This window comes from Prunus mume, linkage group LG5 (genome assembly GCF_029339155.1).
Source record: "Prunus mume cultivar Tortuosa linkage group LG5, ASM2933915v1, whole genome shotgun sequence".
In the NCBI taxonomy this organism is placed as follows: domain Eukaryota; kingdom Viridiplantae; phylum Streptophyta; class Magnoliopsida; order Rosales; family Rosaceae; genus Prunus; species Prunus mume.
The window spans coordinates 1566120-1583418 of NC_142702.1; the positions used below are offsets into that span (position 1 = coordinate 1566120).

The 17299-nt window shown below is 38.5% G+C and overlaps 2 protein-coding genes across 3 annotated transcripts; one reads left to right on the top strand and one right to left on the bottom strand.

Moving 5' to 3' along the window:
- The first annotated feature begins 9069 nt into the window (after nucleotides 1-9069).
- Nucleotides 9070-12801, top strand: LOC103330584 (UPSTREAM OF FLC protein (DUF966)). Of its 2 annotated transcripts, none has more exons than XM_089053659.1 (7): nucleotides 9070-9210; nucleotides 9781-9968; nucleotides 10138-10207; nucleotides 10357-10469; nucleotides 10651-11353; nucleotides 11560-11670; nucleotides 12450-12801. In XM_089053659.1, the coding sequence occupies exons 2-7, from the start codon at nucleotides 9824-9826 to the stop codon at nucleotides 12640-12642; spliced, it is 1335 nt and encodes a 444-aa protein (XP_088909785.1). In that variant the 5' UTR covers nucleotides 9070-9210; nucleotides 9781-9823; the 3' UTR covers nucleotides 12643-12801. The 2 variants fall into 2 exon arrangements, with proteins under 2 accessions (XP_088909785.1, XP_008231404.3); XM_008233182.3 differs by lacking the exon at nucleotides 9070-9210 and adding an exon at nucleotides 9233-9370.
- A 148-nt stretch (nucleotides 12802-12949) lies between these two features.
- Nucleotides 12950-17050, bottom strand: LOC103330585 (elongation factor 1-delta, putative (DUF936)). Its single transcript, XM_008233183.2, is given in 5 exon segments — nucleotides 12950-14081; nucleotides 14726-14817; nucleotides 14918-15024; nucleotides 15027-15174; nucleotides 16084-17050. Coding segments are annotated over 5 exon segments (1788 nt in total). The 5' UTR covers nucleotides 16798-17050; the 3' UTR covers nucleotides 12950-13354.
- Nucleotides 17051-17299: the final 249 nt, after the last annotated feature.

The window sequence follows — 17299 nt, forward strand, 5'->3', positions numbered from 1 at the left end:
TAGAGAGATATGGAGGTTAGCTTAATTTTATTTTTATTTTTTTAATTATGTTTTTTATGTAATTATTCTTAGTTATAGTTAATTGACGAAAATACCCTTAAATTTAACTGAAACTTTAACGGAGTTAGACGTAGGTGGTGGATTGCAACACTTTACAAAGTTCAAGTGGTTACAAATAAAAAATAAAAATTTAGGTGGTAATGACGTACATGCCTGAAAGTTCAGGTGGTATTTATACAAATTTCCCTTAATGGAGACTTTGGGCTAGCTACTTGGGAGCACCAAAGTCCAAGCCCACTACTTAGAGTTCTCCAATGTGGGTGAGCAAATAAGATATTTTTCAAGCACTTTTTTTTACCTATAAAAAATAGTCATTTTCCAAATACATAGCTTTACCCGTTGGAAACAAGTATTTTCCAGAACTCCCTATTACCGGCTGCAAACAAGCCATTTCCAGCGCTTCCTTTTACCCATAAGAAATAATCAGTTTATGGTACTTAGCTTCACCTGCTAGAAAATAGCATGCCCTAGTGCTCCCTTTTAACCATTGGAAATAGGCTGGTTCTATCACCTCCATTTACTTATTGGAAATAAAGGAAGACCCTCACCCTCTATAGATTGGCATTCATGGCTCAAGCAAATGGACCACTTTTTCTTCAGCAATCAAGCCCTTTCATTCGGCTATTGCAAGCAACGCAGCAGCCATCAACCTCGTTCTTCACCATCAGGCCCTTCCTTTAGCTGATGGAGCAGCATAACAACTTCTTGCTTTGGGTGCTGCAAACATCCCAGCAGCCATCAACCCCATTCTTCAATCATCACACCTCCTTCCTGGCTGTTGCAAGCACCCTAGCCATAACCTCCTATCCTTGAAACCATTCTCCCTATAAATCCTCACCAAGCACTCCAAGCTTTTCTTTCCTCCTCACACCCTTCCAAGATATAAACACCATAGCCTTGAAGCCTCAAGTTTTTCTTCCCATCCTCTTTCTCTTGAAACTCTTAAACCCATAAAGCCTCACCAAGCATAACTCCAAGCTTTCCTTCCAAGTTGTAAACACCACAGCCTTCAAATATCAAGTTTTTCCTTCCATCCCCCTTCTCTTGAAACTCTTAAATTCCCATAGTCATAGCCACAAACAACAAATTATGAACACCTAACCTCAAACACATCCAACACCAAGCCAAGCACAAGCATTCTCATTTGCTAAACTTATGGGTCTTTAGCTCCCACACTCCAATCCCTCATGCTAAGCTCACATAATCTCGGTTCAACATCTATGCAACATCTCCAACTCTTCATCTAGTTGTAGGAAACATCAGCATAAAACATGCAGCCGTTAGAAGAAGACAAGAGTACTCTCCTTGGACTTGCTTCTCTCTCGGGATGCTTTAGGCCTAGTTCTCGCTAACTCAAAAAAAAAGGGGGCAACAAATGCTTGATTCATTACTTTATGGCGATCCAAGAATCAACAAGCTCGGACGAGCCTTATTAAGGAAAATACCCCAACGGAGGTATTTATAATACAAGTGTGTAAACTCTAGTAGAGTTATACAAGAAAACAAATTACACTTGATTTGTACAAAGGAGGGAGAAATAAAATCGTAATAGAGTAGGAAATAAATCTCCTAATAGAGTTAGGATCTCGCCAACACTCCCCCTCAAGTTGGAACAAAGATGTCACGCATGCCCAACTTGTTAAGGGAGTTTAGAAAGACAACATACAAATCAACAACCCAAAATACAAAATAAGATACCAAAATCCAAGAAATCCATATCAGGAAAAAGCAAAAATGAAGTTGATCAGCCGATGTTATATAAATCATTCCAGTAAGTAAAATGAAAACAAAGGGCATCGATCTAGACCTGATGACCTCCCTATTCCCCTCTCAGCCATCACAGCCCTATATGGTCCACCCCTTCCCACCCAAAGCCATACCTAGACCCACCCAACAGCCACCTGAAACCCAACCCTCATCCTCTACTCCTGACCTCTCGTATCTCTCCTAAGAATCCCACAACCATCTCAAGTCCATTTTTTTTTAATTATTTTTTTTTGTAGAATTAGTATGCTTAAAAAAGAAATTCAGATATGGAACTTGGGTTTGGTGGATGTCAAAAAGAGAATGGGAAAAGAGAAAGAGGGAGATAGAAAGAGGATGATGGGTGGGGGGAGAAGAAACAAAGGGATGATGGTAGGATGGGGTTGGTGGGTGTTGATTAACTCCTGATTCATAGTCTCTTGTTTGTTTGAGAAAAAATAGTTGTTCCAATGGGGTCTTGATAGAGAAGTTGGAGAGGATGAGGTCTCGGTTAGATATATGGGTTTTGTTTGACCCGTTTCTATGTGAAATCTTTTAAAACCATCTTTTAATTTCAACTATCCAAGTTTATTCAACGGTCTAGATATAAGTTCGCACTTAATGTTCCCATATAGTTGTTCTCACCTGATCTGAGCTCCATAATTGAAGCCACTGAAACTCAATTGAGCCCCACGTGAGGAAAAGGCCCAGCCCACATGCAACTAGGAAGCCACTTGCCCAGCGCGCTAGTAATTCTTACTCTCCGGATCGCACCGCATCTTGTTGTTACCATTGTTGATCAATGGTTCAATTTGAATGCAATAAGAAGCTGCAATAGTTACAAACAATGTCAATACTCTTCGTTTTTTTTTCAACCGTCCGATTATTTGTTTAATAAGTAACAATGGCAACTTTTATTTTAACAACGGCTACTTTTATGAAATAAATTGTTGTTTTCATAATCTCATCCAAATTTTAATTTCTTTTACTTGAAATGTTTAGAGGTGGCAATATTTTGTCATGACCCGTTAACATGACACGAATTTGCACAAAAAAATCAGTATTCGGGTTTGAGTTATCGTGTCGTGTTGATATCGTGTTGACCTGTTAACCTATCGTGTCGTGTCGTGTCAATCCGCGAATACCCATTAACCCATTAAGCTCATGGGCATTTTTGTAAATCTATCCCTTTTTTTCTTTGTCTTTCTTCTTCTCTTCCTTCTCTTTCGTCTTTTTATAAATTTATTATTATTGTTATTTATTTTTTTTAATTCTTAACAGGTTATTGTGTCGTGTCATGTGATTCGCGAATTGTAACGGGTCGTGTTCGTGTTTGACATTTCCAACCCGTTTTCTTATTGTGTCGTGTCGTGCCAGCCCGTTAAGAAAAACGGGTTGACACGAACACTGCAAACACGACACAAATGCCAGGTCTAGAAATGTTCATGAATAAATAAAACTAATATAACATAAATATACATTAACCACAAAAAAAAAGGGTTCACAATAAAAAAATTTAACACGTAAATTACAACATGAAAAATATAGAACTTTCATTGTGAGAAAGATTATTTTAGAGCGCGAAAGATTCCACTGGAGCTCTAAATGAGGCTACATCCACCATTTTTAGAGCTTCATTTAGAGCCTACCATTGAACTTTCCCTAACGAGTATAAAATTGAAGTAAACAAACAAAACACACACCACATATTGGGGATCACCTTTACAATGGGATTTGCTATAACAATTTTGTACAAATATTTCGTAAGTCCCCTCTCTCCTTTGTTAGATTATTCATATATACAACAAATGAAGAAAGAAGTTTGCTAGGCAACTAAGGGCTCGTTTAGGAGTGATTCTGGATAGGCTAACAAGCACTTTTTTGGAAAATCACTTCTCTATATAATCACTTTAAGATAAGAAAAAGAAATCCCAAGACTTAAAAGAAAAAGAAAAAAAGAAATAACTTACTATCTAAAGGGCCATATGAGAGTTCAAACAATATGAAATTATTATTTTTGGTTACATAACAAAAAAAGAACAAGTTAAAAATAAAACCTTTGATGCACATTATCTAGCTTCGAACCTTCGTCACAAATGAAACAAGTACATTCACAAACCAATATTTTCTAGGAGTGGAAGTCACTCAATCTAAACATGACATATTTCTTTCACAAAGGAAGTATGTCATTGACCTGTTGGCAGATACTGGGATGCTTGCCTGTAAACCAGTTGATACACATATTATTGAGAATCATAAACTTGAGGTTTATATGGATTAGGTACCAACTAACAAAGAAAGATACCAAAGTTGGTTGGGAGATTGATATATTTATCACTGACACGTCTTGATATTGCCTATGCAATAGCCAATTTATGCATTCGCCTAATGAGGATTGTGGGGGCCTTTTTTGTTCCAGCGGCTATAGATGGGCTTGGGCTGCTGTAAAGAGCCAAATGTATGAAATTGCCCCTGGGTCTGAGTTCAAGAATCAGACCCCAAGAGTGTTTCGAAAGGGTAGCTGAGCCTTAGGGAGCACCTTGGTCTTCTTCACCAATGAAACCAACAGTTGCTTACAGATAAATACTTGGCTTGGCTTGAGAAGCTAAGGATTCATGAGTTTAGCATGAGAATGAGTATGTGTGTGTGTGTGTGTGTGTGTGTGTGTGTGAGTGAGAGAGAGAGAGAGAGAGAGAGAGAGCAGATTTTCTACGAGAAACAGAGGTTTAAAGCAAAGGATTTTGTGAGAATTTGCAAAGGAGAGAGAGACAGAGATTAGGGTGGAAGAATGGGTGCTTTGGGTAATTTTTTGATAGCTTGATGAAAGCTTCGTCAGGCCCTGGAATGGCTTGCCATAAGGGAAGATGGGAAGAGATGGAGGAATAAGGCTCAAAATTGAAGGGTTCTAAGGATGAGAAGTGATGTCTGCTCTCTCTGTATGTGTGTTGAGATAATAGGTAAAGGATACCGCCCTTTTATAGCCACTGGAAGCTCCTTCTTACCAAGAAACCCTAATGGGTTCTCTCTAATTTTGCCAAGTCTTCCCTTTCATTTCTATTCCCTTCCTTTGATTCATCATAATTTGTGAAATCCCCCTCTGTTGAAACACACAGAGACAAAATTTTTGGGAGCTCAAAAGTCTTCGCGCAACTGTTCTAGTGGTAACCTCCCATGTTTGGTTATCACTTCTCCTTCTTTCCTCCCCTATTTCATGGCAAAAGCTGGCAAGGGAAGGAAATAGATAGCAGCGTTGGTTTGAAGGATGCCATTTGATATAACCATTATTTCGTACATTTTCATTATCTTTCTCTTAGATTCTTGCTATGTTCTTGAGTGAGTTTAGTCAATTTTTACTTAGTTTTGTGTTTTACTAGGTTTGAAGAGTAAAGATGGAAAAGCAAGGAAAAAAGGCAATTTTGGAATTGAAATATAATGTGAAATCCTAGGAGCAAAATGTGCTGTGCAGAACAGTCAACTTGACATAATATACTGTACTTCCTCAGAGTGAACCAGATGTTGAGCCTTGTATCGTTGGAAAGATACAGATGTTAGCTTTCTGTATAATTTTACAGTTCATGATTCGGATGTGTGGGAAGAGAGTTGTGGCCGTTTTAGTACAGACAGTTTAGGCAGAATGTGTTCTGCTGGTTTTGCAAAATAATCCATTTGAAGTCCAATCCTTAGAGTTTAATTTGTGTCAATTACATTTGGGAAGTGTCTACAAGGATGTGGAGTCATTTTCTGAAGTCTGATATTATATTTAGTATGATTTTGGATGCCAACTCATCAAAGACAATTGAAGCCAAACTAGGAAAGCATAGTTACCAAGTCAAAAGAAGATTTGTTCCTTATTTAAAGAAGACCAGAAAATAGGGTTCTCTGATGCTGGAGTTTGAAGGAGAGTCAAAGAGTCGCTGCCATTGTCAAGTTCTCGAGCATCGTCATAATCCGTAAGTTTTACTTTATGTTTTTTAGTTTTTCAATTATGTTTTCTTTGAACATGAGTAACTAAATTATTCTCTAGGGCAAGAGCATGGATAGTTATGATTCTTAATGCTATTTAATGGATTCTAAGTTTTTTATAGATGAATGTTTAATCACTATTTTAATTGTTGCTATTTGTTTAAGTTCTTTGATTGATCACCTCGGGGTTTTGCATCTAGTAAATCAGAAGATGAATTTGAGGCAGAACTCGCAATATAATTCAATTAGCTTCTTGTGATTAAGTGTGGTGAATTACATTATTTTTTGACGAAGAATAATGGTTTGCTTGGTTCTCTCGTTTTCTAGAACGTAATGAATTCAACTTGTTACATTTATGCCTTAACCAGGATAGATTGCAAGATTAGATATATGATCTTTGTCTGAACTAGAAAAGAATCTTACACTTAAGGAAAACTATGGTTTGAGTGCCTGAAAAGGATTTAGATACGAGAATTATCATCTAAAGAATCGAAAGAATCTGTTGAATGCATTGAAATCTAACTTGGCTTGCTTGTGGTTGATTCCGAAACCCTAGACCTTTATCATTGTTTTTCAACCTTAAAATTCAACCTTTTTATTCTCAATTGTTTTTATTAATTTCTTGTTTGTTTCATAAACTTTCACAACAACAATCTCTACAAATTCACTTGTGTATAAGTTAGATTTAATTCAGGTATTTGAATATTAGATTAATTTGGAATCCTCATGGGAACGATACTTGAATTTGTCAAACGCTATACTACATCAATCTTGTGCACTTTCAAGGACAAACCACCTTTTCTCCTAGTAACCTACTCGCACTAATACCCTTTGGTCTTTTGAATGGTTTCTCTTGAGGTTTGCATTTGGTCACATGCTGGAGCTTCCCAACAGCTTGCATATGTGAGTCATTCCTTGGCTTTTTGTCGTGGTTTTGTCTCCATCCATGTGTTGGAGACTTTCATATATTTTTCTTGGTCATTTGGGCCTTGCTAAAGTAATGGGTTTGTCTAATATGGAATAGGCCAACTTCACAAAGTGATGGACTATTTTTATTAAGGTGGTTGGTCAATTTTAGTGGTGGGCTCCATTTTTCTCTCCTTTATGCTTACCCACATAGTTGGGCCAAGAAATGGGCTCGAGTTTTGGGGCCCAAGCAGCCCAAAAATTCCATTTCTCACTCATCAATAGCCTCATGAATGCTTGTTATCATCAACACCACAACCCACTCAACAAGTCACGAGCATTTGTGTGGCTTGAGCCCACTTAAGTTTGTAGTGTGAGGCGTTGTTTATTTGCTTGGTGTGACACGTGTACAAGCTTATATGATGAACTCTTGCGTACCAAGTTGGGTTTCTTCCCAAGTTAGGTGTTGTATTGGGCTAGAAATATTTTTGGGCCCAGCCTTGGATTTTTTAGGCCTCAACAAGGATTATATGGTGTTGTGATACGTATTCTGAGTTACTTAAAATTTGCTCCTGGGCAAGGTTTATTATTTAAGAAAAATAGTCACTTGGATCTAGAAGGTTATACTGATGCACATTATGCACGAAATATTACACATAGACTTTCTACATCATGTTACTTCACTTTTGTTAACGGTGACCTAGTTATGAGTCGTAGCATGAAGCAAAATGTTGTATCTCGGTCGTCTGCGGCTGCAGAGTCTGATTACTTGCTGCAATTGTGTTTGGACCAGATGTTGCTACAAAGCTCCACTGTGATAATCAGTTTGCATTTGAATTGCTAACAATCCAGTACAACATGATCGAACTAAGCGTGTAGAAGTTGATCAACATTTCATTGAGGAAAAGCTGGAGCATAAGTTAATTTCTATACATTTTGTGCTTTATTCGAAGCAGCTTGCAGATATGTTGACCCATACCATGTCAAAACGCTGATTTGAAGACTCATTTGACAAGTTGGGCATTACCGATATCTATGCACCAACTAGAGGGGAAATTATAGAATAGGACTATATCACCATGTCAACTTGTGATACTCCAATTCAAAATTTGCCATGTGTCATGTTTTATATTAAAAAATATAAGTTTTTACAGCTGGATTTAAAACTTTTTTATATTCATAATAAAACTAAAGAAAAAATAAATTGAAAAAGACATAAAAGGACAAAGAAGACACGGGAAACCACCTCACACCCAACCCAACCCTTTATCCAGCACTGCCGCCCCTCCCTCTCCTATCAGTCTCTCTAAAACTGTAGGGTGTCTTGAACCCATTGAATACCACCTGCAAGATAATATAAGCCTTGAAAATGGGTCCAATTTTATTCAATTACCATTAACACCCATCTCTCACCTCAACCTTTTTCAAATCTGATAGCATCTGTCAACAAATGAGTAGACCTTAAAAAAGAAGAAATATAGATGGGTCTTTGGTAGCCACCAAAAGGGTGAGAAATAAGGATTGAGCTATGGTTAATTTATTGAATTGCGTGAGAAGGCCACAAAGAGAGAGAGAGAGAGAGAGAGAGAGAGAGAGAGAGAGAGAGAGAGAGAGAGGGCGGTGGCCAAGGGGAGGTTGCACAGGGTAAGAGAATTGGTCGGAGTGGGTGGTTATGTCTCTTTCCTAATTTTTTATTTTCTCCAACTAGAGGAGGAGTATTGACATGAGTCAAAGTCAACTTTCCTATTATGAGAATTTATATTTTATTGTAATTCTCTAATTTGAGTAGAATTATGAGATTTTGTATATATTTCTTATTTGTACGCACTCTGTATATAGTATATATCATTTATTAAAAGAAGAATAAACATATCAGTTTAAACCCTAATTACTTTTGAGCGAGACATCCATAGCAAATATGGCGAAGGGAGTCTTAGGAGCATATCAGAGTTGGCTAGATTGGTGGAGGTGTGACAACGCGGATGCCAGAAGGGGATGGGTTTCGTTTCTTGTTTCTTTAGGGTTTTTTCAACATTTTTGACATGGAATGGGTCTATATTAAAAGACCCCTACTTGTATATCCGTATACATCATATGGTTTAGAAACATAGCTCACCACCCGGACCCGTACCAAATGGATTGTAGATGTCAATGTCATTCAAGTCTTATCATGTCAGAAATCTTTCTTAAGACACATAGCAGAATCTTCACCATTTAGGAGTCTTTGACATCATCATTAAACGTGACAAAGTAGGGTATATATCAATACTTTATATTTTACCAAAGAAGGGAAAATTTCAAAATAGTAGTTACCATAAAAAGGAATAAATCACACTGATTGGATTATCATAGGTAATAATCATCAACCTCATACAGGGAAAGAAGAATTGTTTTGATGAATTATTCTGGTCAAAAGCTGGGTAACAATTATGTTTACTAAATCGCGGGGAAATCTGATAAAGCTCGATCGGGCACGTGTAGCTAGCTAGCTGCGTGCGACCAAATCTTCTGGTTATCTTCCACATATCCTGCAAACAGGTATAGTAATACTAAGCTCAATACCAATTTTGTGCGTCTCTCTCTCTTTTTTTTTCTCTCTCTCTCCACACGTACGTACCAGAGACAGAAAGAGGAAAGAAAACAGCACCAAATAGGTAGAAGCAAAAACTGGGTAATCTTTTGGACAAAATAAAAACTGGTAATCTCTCGACTACCGATGATTCCTTTTCGTTTCCGCGAGAAAGTGTAGCTTTAATTTTCCAGTTAAATTGTTTTTATATATGTAGTTGTGTAGCAACATGCATGCTAGGCCTGCATATTAAAATTGAAATTTGAATATTAATATTACTATAGGGATCGAACAAGTACATGAAAGCAAACTTCTTGTCTTTTTCGTCTTTTTGTAGCGCAGGCCGGCCGAGAGACAAAGATCTCTCTTGGGGTTTCCTGAGACAACTATAGCTAGTAATAGCTTTATTTTTTAATTTTTTGAAAAGAAGAGAAGTGTCTTGTTCTATTTCTTCACTTGTTGATGTATGTATGTATATGTATGTACTATGTATGTATGTTTGTTGGCATATTAATAATTAATGTTGTTGCTTTGGGCAGCACAAATAGTAGTAGAAAAAAAGAAAGAAGAGTGATATCTTCAATGGAAGTGAAAGGTGCATTTGCATTAGGAGGTGAAGTGAGGCGACTTCAAATTATCTACTTCCTCAGTCATCGAATGGGTCGCGTCGATCATCCCCATCTCATTCGAGTACACCATCTTACCCGCACCGGCGTCTATCTGCGAGGTAGCAATCGATATCTATCGTATATAAATTCCTCTTCCTTTGTTAAAGTATTTGATACTGTACTTTGTAATATTTGAGATGATGTATGCCTGTTGATTAATGAATTAATCAAGCAATTCATGATGATGGTTAGTATTGTTGTTGTTTGTCTCTAATTATGATTAAAAAGACGTTAAGAGGTGGCTTTCGGATTTACGAGGAAAGGACATGCCAGAGGCCTTCGCTTGGTCTTACAAGAGGTATCGCTTCATCGAACTTGGGACATTTTCAAACTTGAAAAAGAGAAATACATACCATTTTGATGAGACCGCCATGAGCTAGTTAGTTATAATGATTTCATTTTCATTTTCATGGTAAGCCATTAAAATAAGTGAATATGGAATGGCAGGAGGTACAAGACGGGTTATGTTTGGCAAGACTTGCTGGACGACGACCTCATCACACCAATCTCTGACAATGAATATGTCCTCAAGGGATCCGAGATCATCTATTCCGCTTTTGGTATAACTGTTTACACACAAATATTGAATGTAATCAATTTGATTGATTTCCATTAATAATCAAAACAATTTATATCGACCCTGTATATAAGGTTAAATTGTTAATTTCCATTAATTTAGTATATATTATTCATATTTGGAATCGTTTTTGGTCAACTTATGATGACCACTGACTGTAACAGATAGTCCTCCGAAATCATATGCCGAAAAGGGAAGTTGCTTGTTCAAAGAGCAGCCCGTTAAGGATGAGGTTCAGCCACCTACTCTTTCTAAACAAGAGGCCTTCCATTTACACAAACATTCCAAGAACGATATAGATATCCAAACAAAAGTATCCTCTGAAATCAGCGACGAATCACCTCATGTGGGCTCAGAGAGGTCTACTTCGACCTATGAATTTGATGCAATGCAACCCCAAGCAGATGAGAACCACTCAGCTGACACACTCAACCCCAACTCCAACTATCAACAGAGCAACAAGTCAGAAAACTCTTCTTTCTATTCCAAGTTTTTATTGAAGAAGAAGAAGAACAAGGACAAAGAAATGGCTCCATCTTTTTCTTCTTCTCCCTCTTCTTCGCATTCATCGTCTCTTCAATCACCTGCCGCACACAGTAGTAAGAGCAATTCAAAAGGCATGTTCCGCAATTTGATCACTTGTGGTGCCGTCGACACAAATGACGCCGTATTAGTCATGTTGAATCGGGCCAATAAAACAACTTCTTCCGACAAGTCTACCAGATGGAGCAGCCAAGACATTATCAAGGCTGATCGTATTTGTAAAGCAGATCACAAGAAGAGTGGTTCTGCTGGAGTTTTTGGGACTTGTTGGAATTCGCAGGGGCAGCCGCAGCAACCCCAAAAGCATACTAGTACTGCTACTAGGTGCGTACGTGTATGTCAATTAAATTCTTGATAAAAGAAGAATCATTTCAAAATTAATCAATACATGCACAACACAGAGGGTAAGTATATATAGGGTTCTTTCTACATTATAATACATTTGATAATGATGACTGAAGACTATTAATACATATGCATGTATGTATGTATTGGCTAAGGCTTGCTTGTGTCTGGATTTGATGCTGCAGGAAAAGCTACGATGGAGAAAAGGGTTCAAACAAGCAGCAAAAGGAGCCCGAGTTTAGTAGCCAAAAAGTGGCTTCCGCAGCTTACAGGCCTGTCGGTGGGCCGCATTGCTCGTAAGTGACTATGGTAACTTTTCCCTCTTCTTCTTTACCCACTTTTTGTTACTTTTATTTAGAGAGAGAGAGAGAGAGAGAGAGAGAGAGAGATGTGCCTATTGCTATTTTCGTAGGTAGGTTGATATCATAACCAAAGGGTATTGCGTTCTTTGACTAATGACCATCCAATTAAAGGCATGTCGCCTGTGGTTATAAATTGGACGGGCTGGATGGATTGCTAGACCAAACTGAATTTAGTACCAGATATTAAATCTGGCTAGGTCTTACAACCTCACCTCACCAGATACGCAACGAAATGACAATCGTTTGTGTACTAAACCCCTTGACATTTTCATGATCAACTAAAGTGTAATGTGTTGTGTGTGTGTGTGTGAGAGAGAGAGAGAGAGATCGAGATCATGACTCAATAATTAATCCTAAGTAATGGTGGACCGGCTCGGTGCAAAGTGTGACACTTATCAATTAGAGTTTTGCTTCTAACCCACTCAGAATCTCTCAGGTCTTGCAAGATTTAGTTTAGTTCAGTTTAATTGGCTTATTATAAAGGACACCTTTTTCTCTCTCTTTTTTTCTTCCTGTTGTATAACTATATACAGGTTCCCCTGAGACAGTCCTCAAGTCAAATGTACAAATTTATTAAGTATAAGCAACATGTGTGACCATATCAAACTCGCAAAAGATAAAGAAAAAAAAAACAATGACTGTTAGCATTGCATTCATAAAGCTGGAACTGCAAAACCGATCAAATTGGCTAAAATTTGAATGACTTAATGCAGGCAGTGCAGGAAACAGTTTAAGCCAGAGAAATTGCACTCACACATGAAATCGTGCAGAGGAAAGAAAGCTCTAAACAAGACTGCTGCAGCTTCTGTGGACAAGATACCTCAAATGGGATCAACGACTTCAACTTCTGAACAATCGTCTGCCGCCTATTTTCTTGACCAGCTCAATATGCACAGTACGGACTGATCACTTGATTTCAAACATACTGTTCCGTAGCCAGGATGAAAGGAAGGGGCTTTTCTTTCTTTTCTTTTCTTCTTTTACCTTTTTTTTTTCTCTTATGTAAATTGAAATACCATAGCACATTTGCACTGGCTGATAAAGGCAAAAGGAAAATATTACTTACATTATTCCCATTCCAACTTTGTTTAACATTCTTCCAGGTTAAGGGAACAATCCAGGATGATATTGTTTCCTGTTCACCATCACAAGGCTGGTCCAGAAGTGCGTTGAGAGAGAGAGAGAGAGAGAGAGAGAGAGAGAGCCTCTAATATGATGAGAAACCTAACAAGATTATGTTTCACCCGTAATACAGACTCCAGAGCAAGCCATATTGTGAAAGCCTGCAATAATTGAACACAAATGTAATCTAACAAAAATCTAACATAATTTGACGAGAGTACTAGACAGTTCAATCATGCACTTGAACAACAAAAGGAGTCCCCATTGGAGTAATATTTTTCTGACTTTCTGCATCCCTGAACTTGTTGAAGTTAAGAATGAGATTGTCAATATAAAACAGAGAAACACATTGTATCCTGGGAGGGATGTGAACCCCTGGCATATGCTGTTGCACCCTGAACTATATACTAATTTCTACCTGAATTTGAATGAGTAGTGGTAATAAATAATGTATTTGGAAGTGACATTTCTGTTCATCCTAGGGGCATATATCTATCTAGTTACTTGAGACAACGGATTCAACATGTTCCAGTACAAACTGATATAACCTCTTCCTCAAGTCCGTTATTCTCTTATCTACTGGAATCCCACCCTTGACCAAGTCATCCAACCATAGATTCACCTTTTTAAGCTGCCCCAGCAAACATGCAATCTCAGAGCTTCCTTCCTCTTTGTTCAATCTGAACCCCACATTTAAGGAATCCTCCAAGTACTTTAAGAACCATTGACAAGAAACTAAGAGTAGTTTTTCTATTACACTTGCTGTCTCTTTTAATCTCCTTTCCTTGGGGCAATCTTCCATCCCAGTGCTCATTTTCTTCACAGCTGGAATACGTCGTGGAGGATTTTGTTTATTTTGGGGTGAGCAATTTTCCAAGTTAAATTCCACTGGAGTATTCTCTATGACAATGTAATGATATTTCTCACAATTTGGAATTCCACCATTGCCTTGTGCTCTGAACAAACTGAATTTGGAAAGATTTGCTCCTAACGCAGCTTCCACCCATGAAGTGGCATTCTTACCAGTGGAACTTTTACACGCATGTGACACCCAACCCTGTAGGCCACCAGAACTGCTTGATTTTACATCTCGGTGGCCTGTGTTGAGCAAGGAGTCTACAACCTCTGCTGCTCTCACCATATTCTGATGGAGCTCCAAAAATTTATCAACCACTGGTCCTGCAGAAACTTTGTGAGAGGACTCGCTGAGTTCTGCAAACATGCTGGAAAAGCAAACTTAATCATCATTTCTTCACATGCAAGAGTAAGGGAGTAAATACTGTTGCTTGAATTAATTTAGAGCAGGCTAAGAAAACCCAATCAAACATTTAGAAGTTTCCTGTTCCATGCCAATATATTTTGTCATTCAACAGTTGCTAACTTGGACATGCTGAGTGAAAAAAAATAAATTGAAACTAAGCTCAAGTTTTTGCGGTAAGATGAAATTGCACCGCAGTGGAAGCCTCAGCAACTGCATACACAAGTGGAATCTTGTGTGCAACCCACTGTAGCATCACAACTGTCCTACTCGATACTGCCTACATTCTACAACAGTATAGGTTTACCCCAACCCAAACAGTCACCATAGCACAGTATTTTCAAATATCTGTTTTTATTTAATTATGCATTTCACTAATCCAGAATAAGGTCTATGAACATGATCGGTTCCCATCCTGCATATCTATAATTCTACTCTGATGTTCAAATCATATGAAGAAAACAATTTGCAATACCATTTACTCCCATACTAAATCCACATAAGAGTAAAAGCACTGTGTTGATTAGCACTTCTAACATAAATACATGCACCAACTATAATTTTTTTTAACCACAGCAAGCATAGGTCTGTAGAACATAAAATGCCTACCACATGCAATGAATGACACCCTCAGCAGCTGATGCTTCTTCTAGTGCACGTACAGCACCAGAAAATGCAACGTTCCTATGACAAATAGCTCCCTGAAATGGTTAAGAACAATAAGCACAGAAAATAATGAAAACACAGCATCACATTATAACAGAAGCCTAAAACGATATGAACTTGGAATTGATTGCAAACCTTTCCAAGATCACTAATGATAGATGGGAGAGCATTCCAAGGAATTTTTTGATCGGACCAAGTTTTGAAACTTAGGGGCACCCTAATAAGATGGTTCAAAGAGCTCCCTCAGGCAAGGACTTCAATTCTTTCTTGGAAGACTTATTCGCTGGTTTTGGCGAAATGGTCTCATTTTTATTTTTCAGTGGTGAAACGCTCATACTTGGATGCTTAAGATGTGAATTGTTCTTAGTAAAAACCTTCTTATCAGAAACCACCTGCAACAACATCTGGTCCTCAGCTTCATGAAATGAGAAAGAGAGGAAAACAAGAAGAAAACTATTTATTGAAGTGATCTAGAAAGTGACTAAAAATAAAATTTCATGAACATTTAAAATTCGTTATACTTCAAATAATTAAATTCAGTTATGCATTTCATCAATTAAAGAGAAAATTGATACTTGCAAAGTTGCATAAGATAATTTAGTACACTACAAATTCAAATTGAAGGGGTTCTTTCAAATCACCAATCCAAAGATAGCGTAGATCTTTCAAGTTCAGGTAGAAATTAGCATATAGTTCAGGGTCTAACAGCATATGCCAGGGGTTCCCATTTATCCTGGAAGGGATGTGAACCCCTGGCATATTCATCTTTTTACCGATTAACATGAATGTTTTGGTGCAAATGTGGAGACAGCCACCATTAAGTAATCAAACTCCAAGAACGGTGGTTCGAAAGCAGGGTGCAGAAGAGAAACAGTATTTCTCAAGAGAAGGGATGGTGGTTGAATCTAAAATGAGTAAAGATGGGCTTAGGTGATATAATTAATATAATTTTACATCTGATACAGGTTGAACATAACTAGTGCAGGGCAAGGCAAAGAAAGGAAATTAAAAGAAGAAAAAAAAAACTTGGTTTAGCCACAAAAGGGGGCACACATTGAAATTTGAAAGCAAGCCGTAGAAGGCATTCATAAATACTAAGTGTACTGAGACAGAGTAAGAGAATTTTAGCTCTAGACTCAAGTGGAGATTTGTTGAAAACAGAAAAACCATGCAAATGAAACAATTAGAAAAATGCAGAAAAAGATGTGAGTCAGCAATGAAGGGAAGCACTCATATAGTATATACTATCTCTCTCTATATATATATAGAGAGAGAGAGAGAGAGAGAGAGAGAGAACAAACAGCGGGAGAAAGTAGTGAAGGAATGGAAGAAAGGTGCTTAGACTGAGATTTGAAATGCGAGGTAGACGTAGTAGTCCGTGCATCCCAAGCCTTCCTGGCTGAATCCAAACTCAGCCTCCTTGTTGAGTCCACCACCGCCAACCTATTGCTCCTTGCCCTTTCATTATCAGTGGTCTGTGGACTGAGTGTGGACTTGGACTTGGGCTTTGGCTTGGCCTTGTTATTGCCCTCTTTCCTGTTAGCATTAGAGGGTTTTGTTTTTGTACGAGTCGCTGCAACAGGTGGTCTCGCGGTGGAGAGCAAATGAATGGGATTGGGATTGCCAAGGCAGAGAGGGGGTGAGGGCGAGAGAGCCCTCTTGCTCTTGGGGATGGGCTTCAACCCGCGAAGGACCGGCACAGGGGAGGCCGAATCCAGCTGAGTCACGTACACCAACTGCCCCAGCTGAATCTTGTCGCTGTATATTAAATCCAGGTCGTCGTCGTCGTCCTTGCCTGTGATGGACACGTAGGCCGAATGCAGTGAGTCAGACAACTTCAAGAAGAAGCCTCTGGGTCTACTCTTCCAGTTCCAGGCATTGTCTTCGTCTCCCGGCCAGGGCACGATCTCGATGACTTGCAGCACCGCCGACCGGTGCTCTCCGGTCACCTTAACGTCCTTGTTGCCCACATTGTCCAGGAGCTTCGATAGCACGCCAGGCGTTAGGGATGCCATTGCTCCTCCGCCACTTTGATGGATCACTGTTTCAGTATAATAGAACTAGTACGTAGCTGGCCTCCTGCTCTCCTTCAAGAACCTTGCCGAGTCCAAAGTCCAGAGTCTCAGCTGCACCTGCACTATGACTGCTGTTGTGCAACACAGACCTGACAGTGACAGGCTGATAGATATGCTTCATAGTCTGATCATAGGTTGATACAGACTAGACTAGACTAGAAAGTAGAGTATTCGACAAGTCGCTCTCTGTCTGTCGAATCTCAATGAAGCCATTGGGGAGGCAGCTTTTTCTTCGTTTTCTGCAACATTTCTGACACGTGTCAAACGGACGTCTACTTTGCTTGAGATTTGTACTCTCGCACACAGCTTTTTAGGTTTATCCCGCATAACTAATATTTTTGAAAATTGAGATTATTTTTATTTTTTTGAAAATTGAGATTGTTTTAGGTGTCTCGTACTCGTTGTCACGGGAGATGAGATCACGCACTCTACTGCTTTACTT

Bases quoted from the DNA above. Each gene is read 5' to 3' on its own strand.
- LOC103330584 (XM_089053659.1), top strand. From the start codon at position 9,824: ATGGAAGTGAAAGGTGCATTTGCATTAGGAGGTGAAGTGAGGCGACTT. The intron at 9,969-10,137 runs GTAGCAATCGAT...ATGATTAAAAAG, and splicing joins CACCGGCGTCTATCTGCGAG to ACGTTAAGAGGTGGCTTTCG. The intron at 11,671-12,449 runs GTAAGTGACTAT...GACTTAATGCAG, and splicing joins GTCGGTGGGCCGCATTGCTC to GCAGTGCAGGAAACAGTTTA.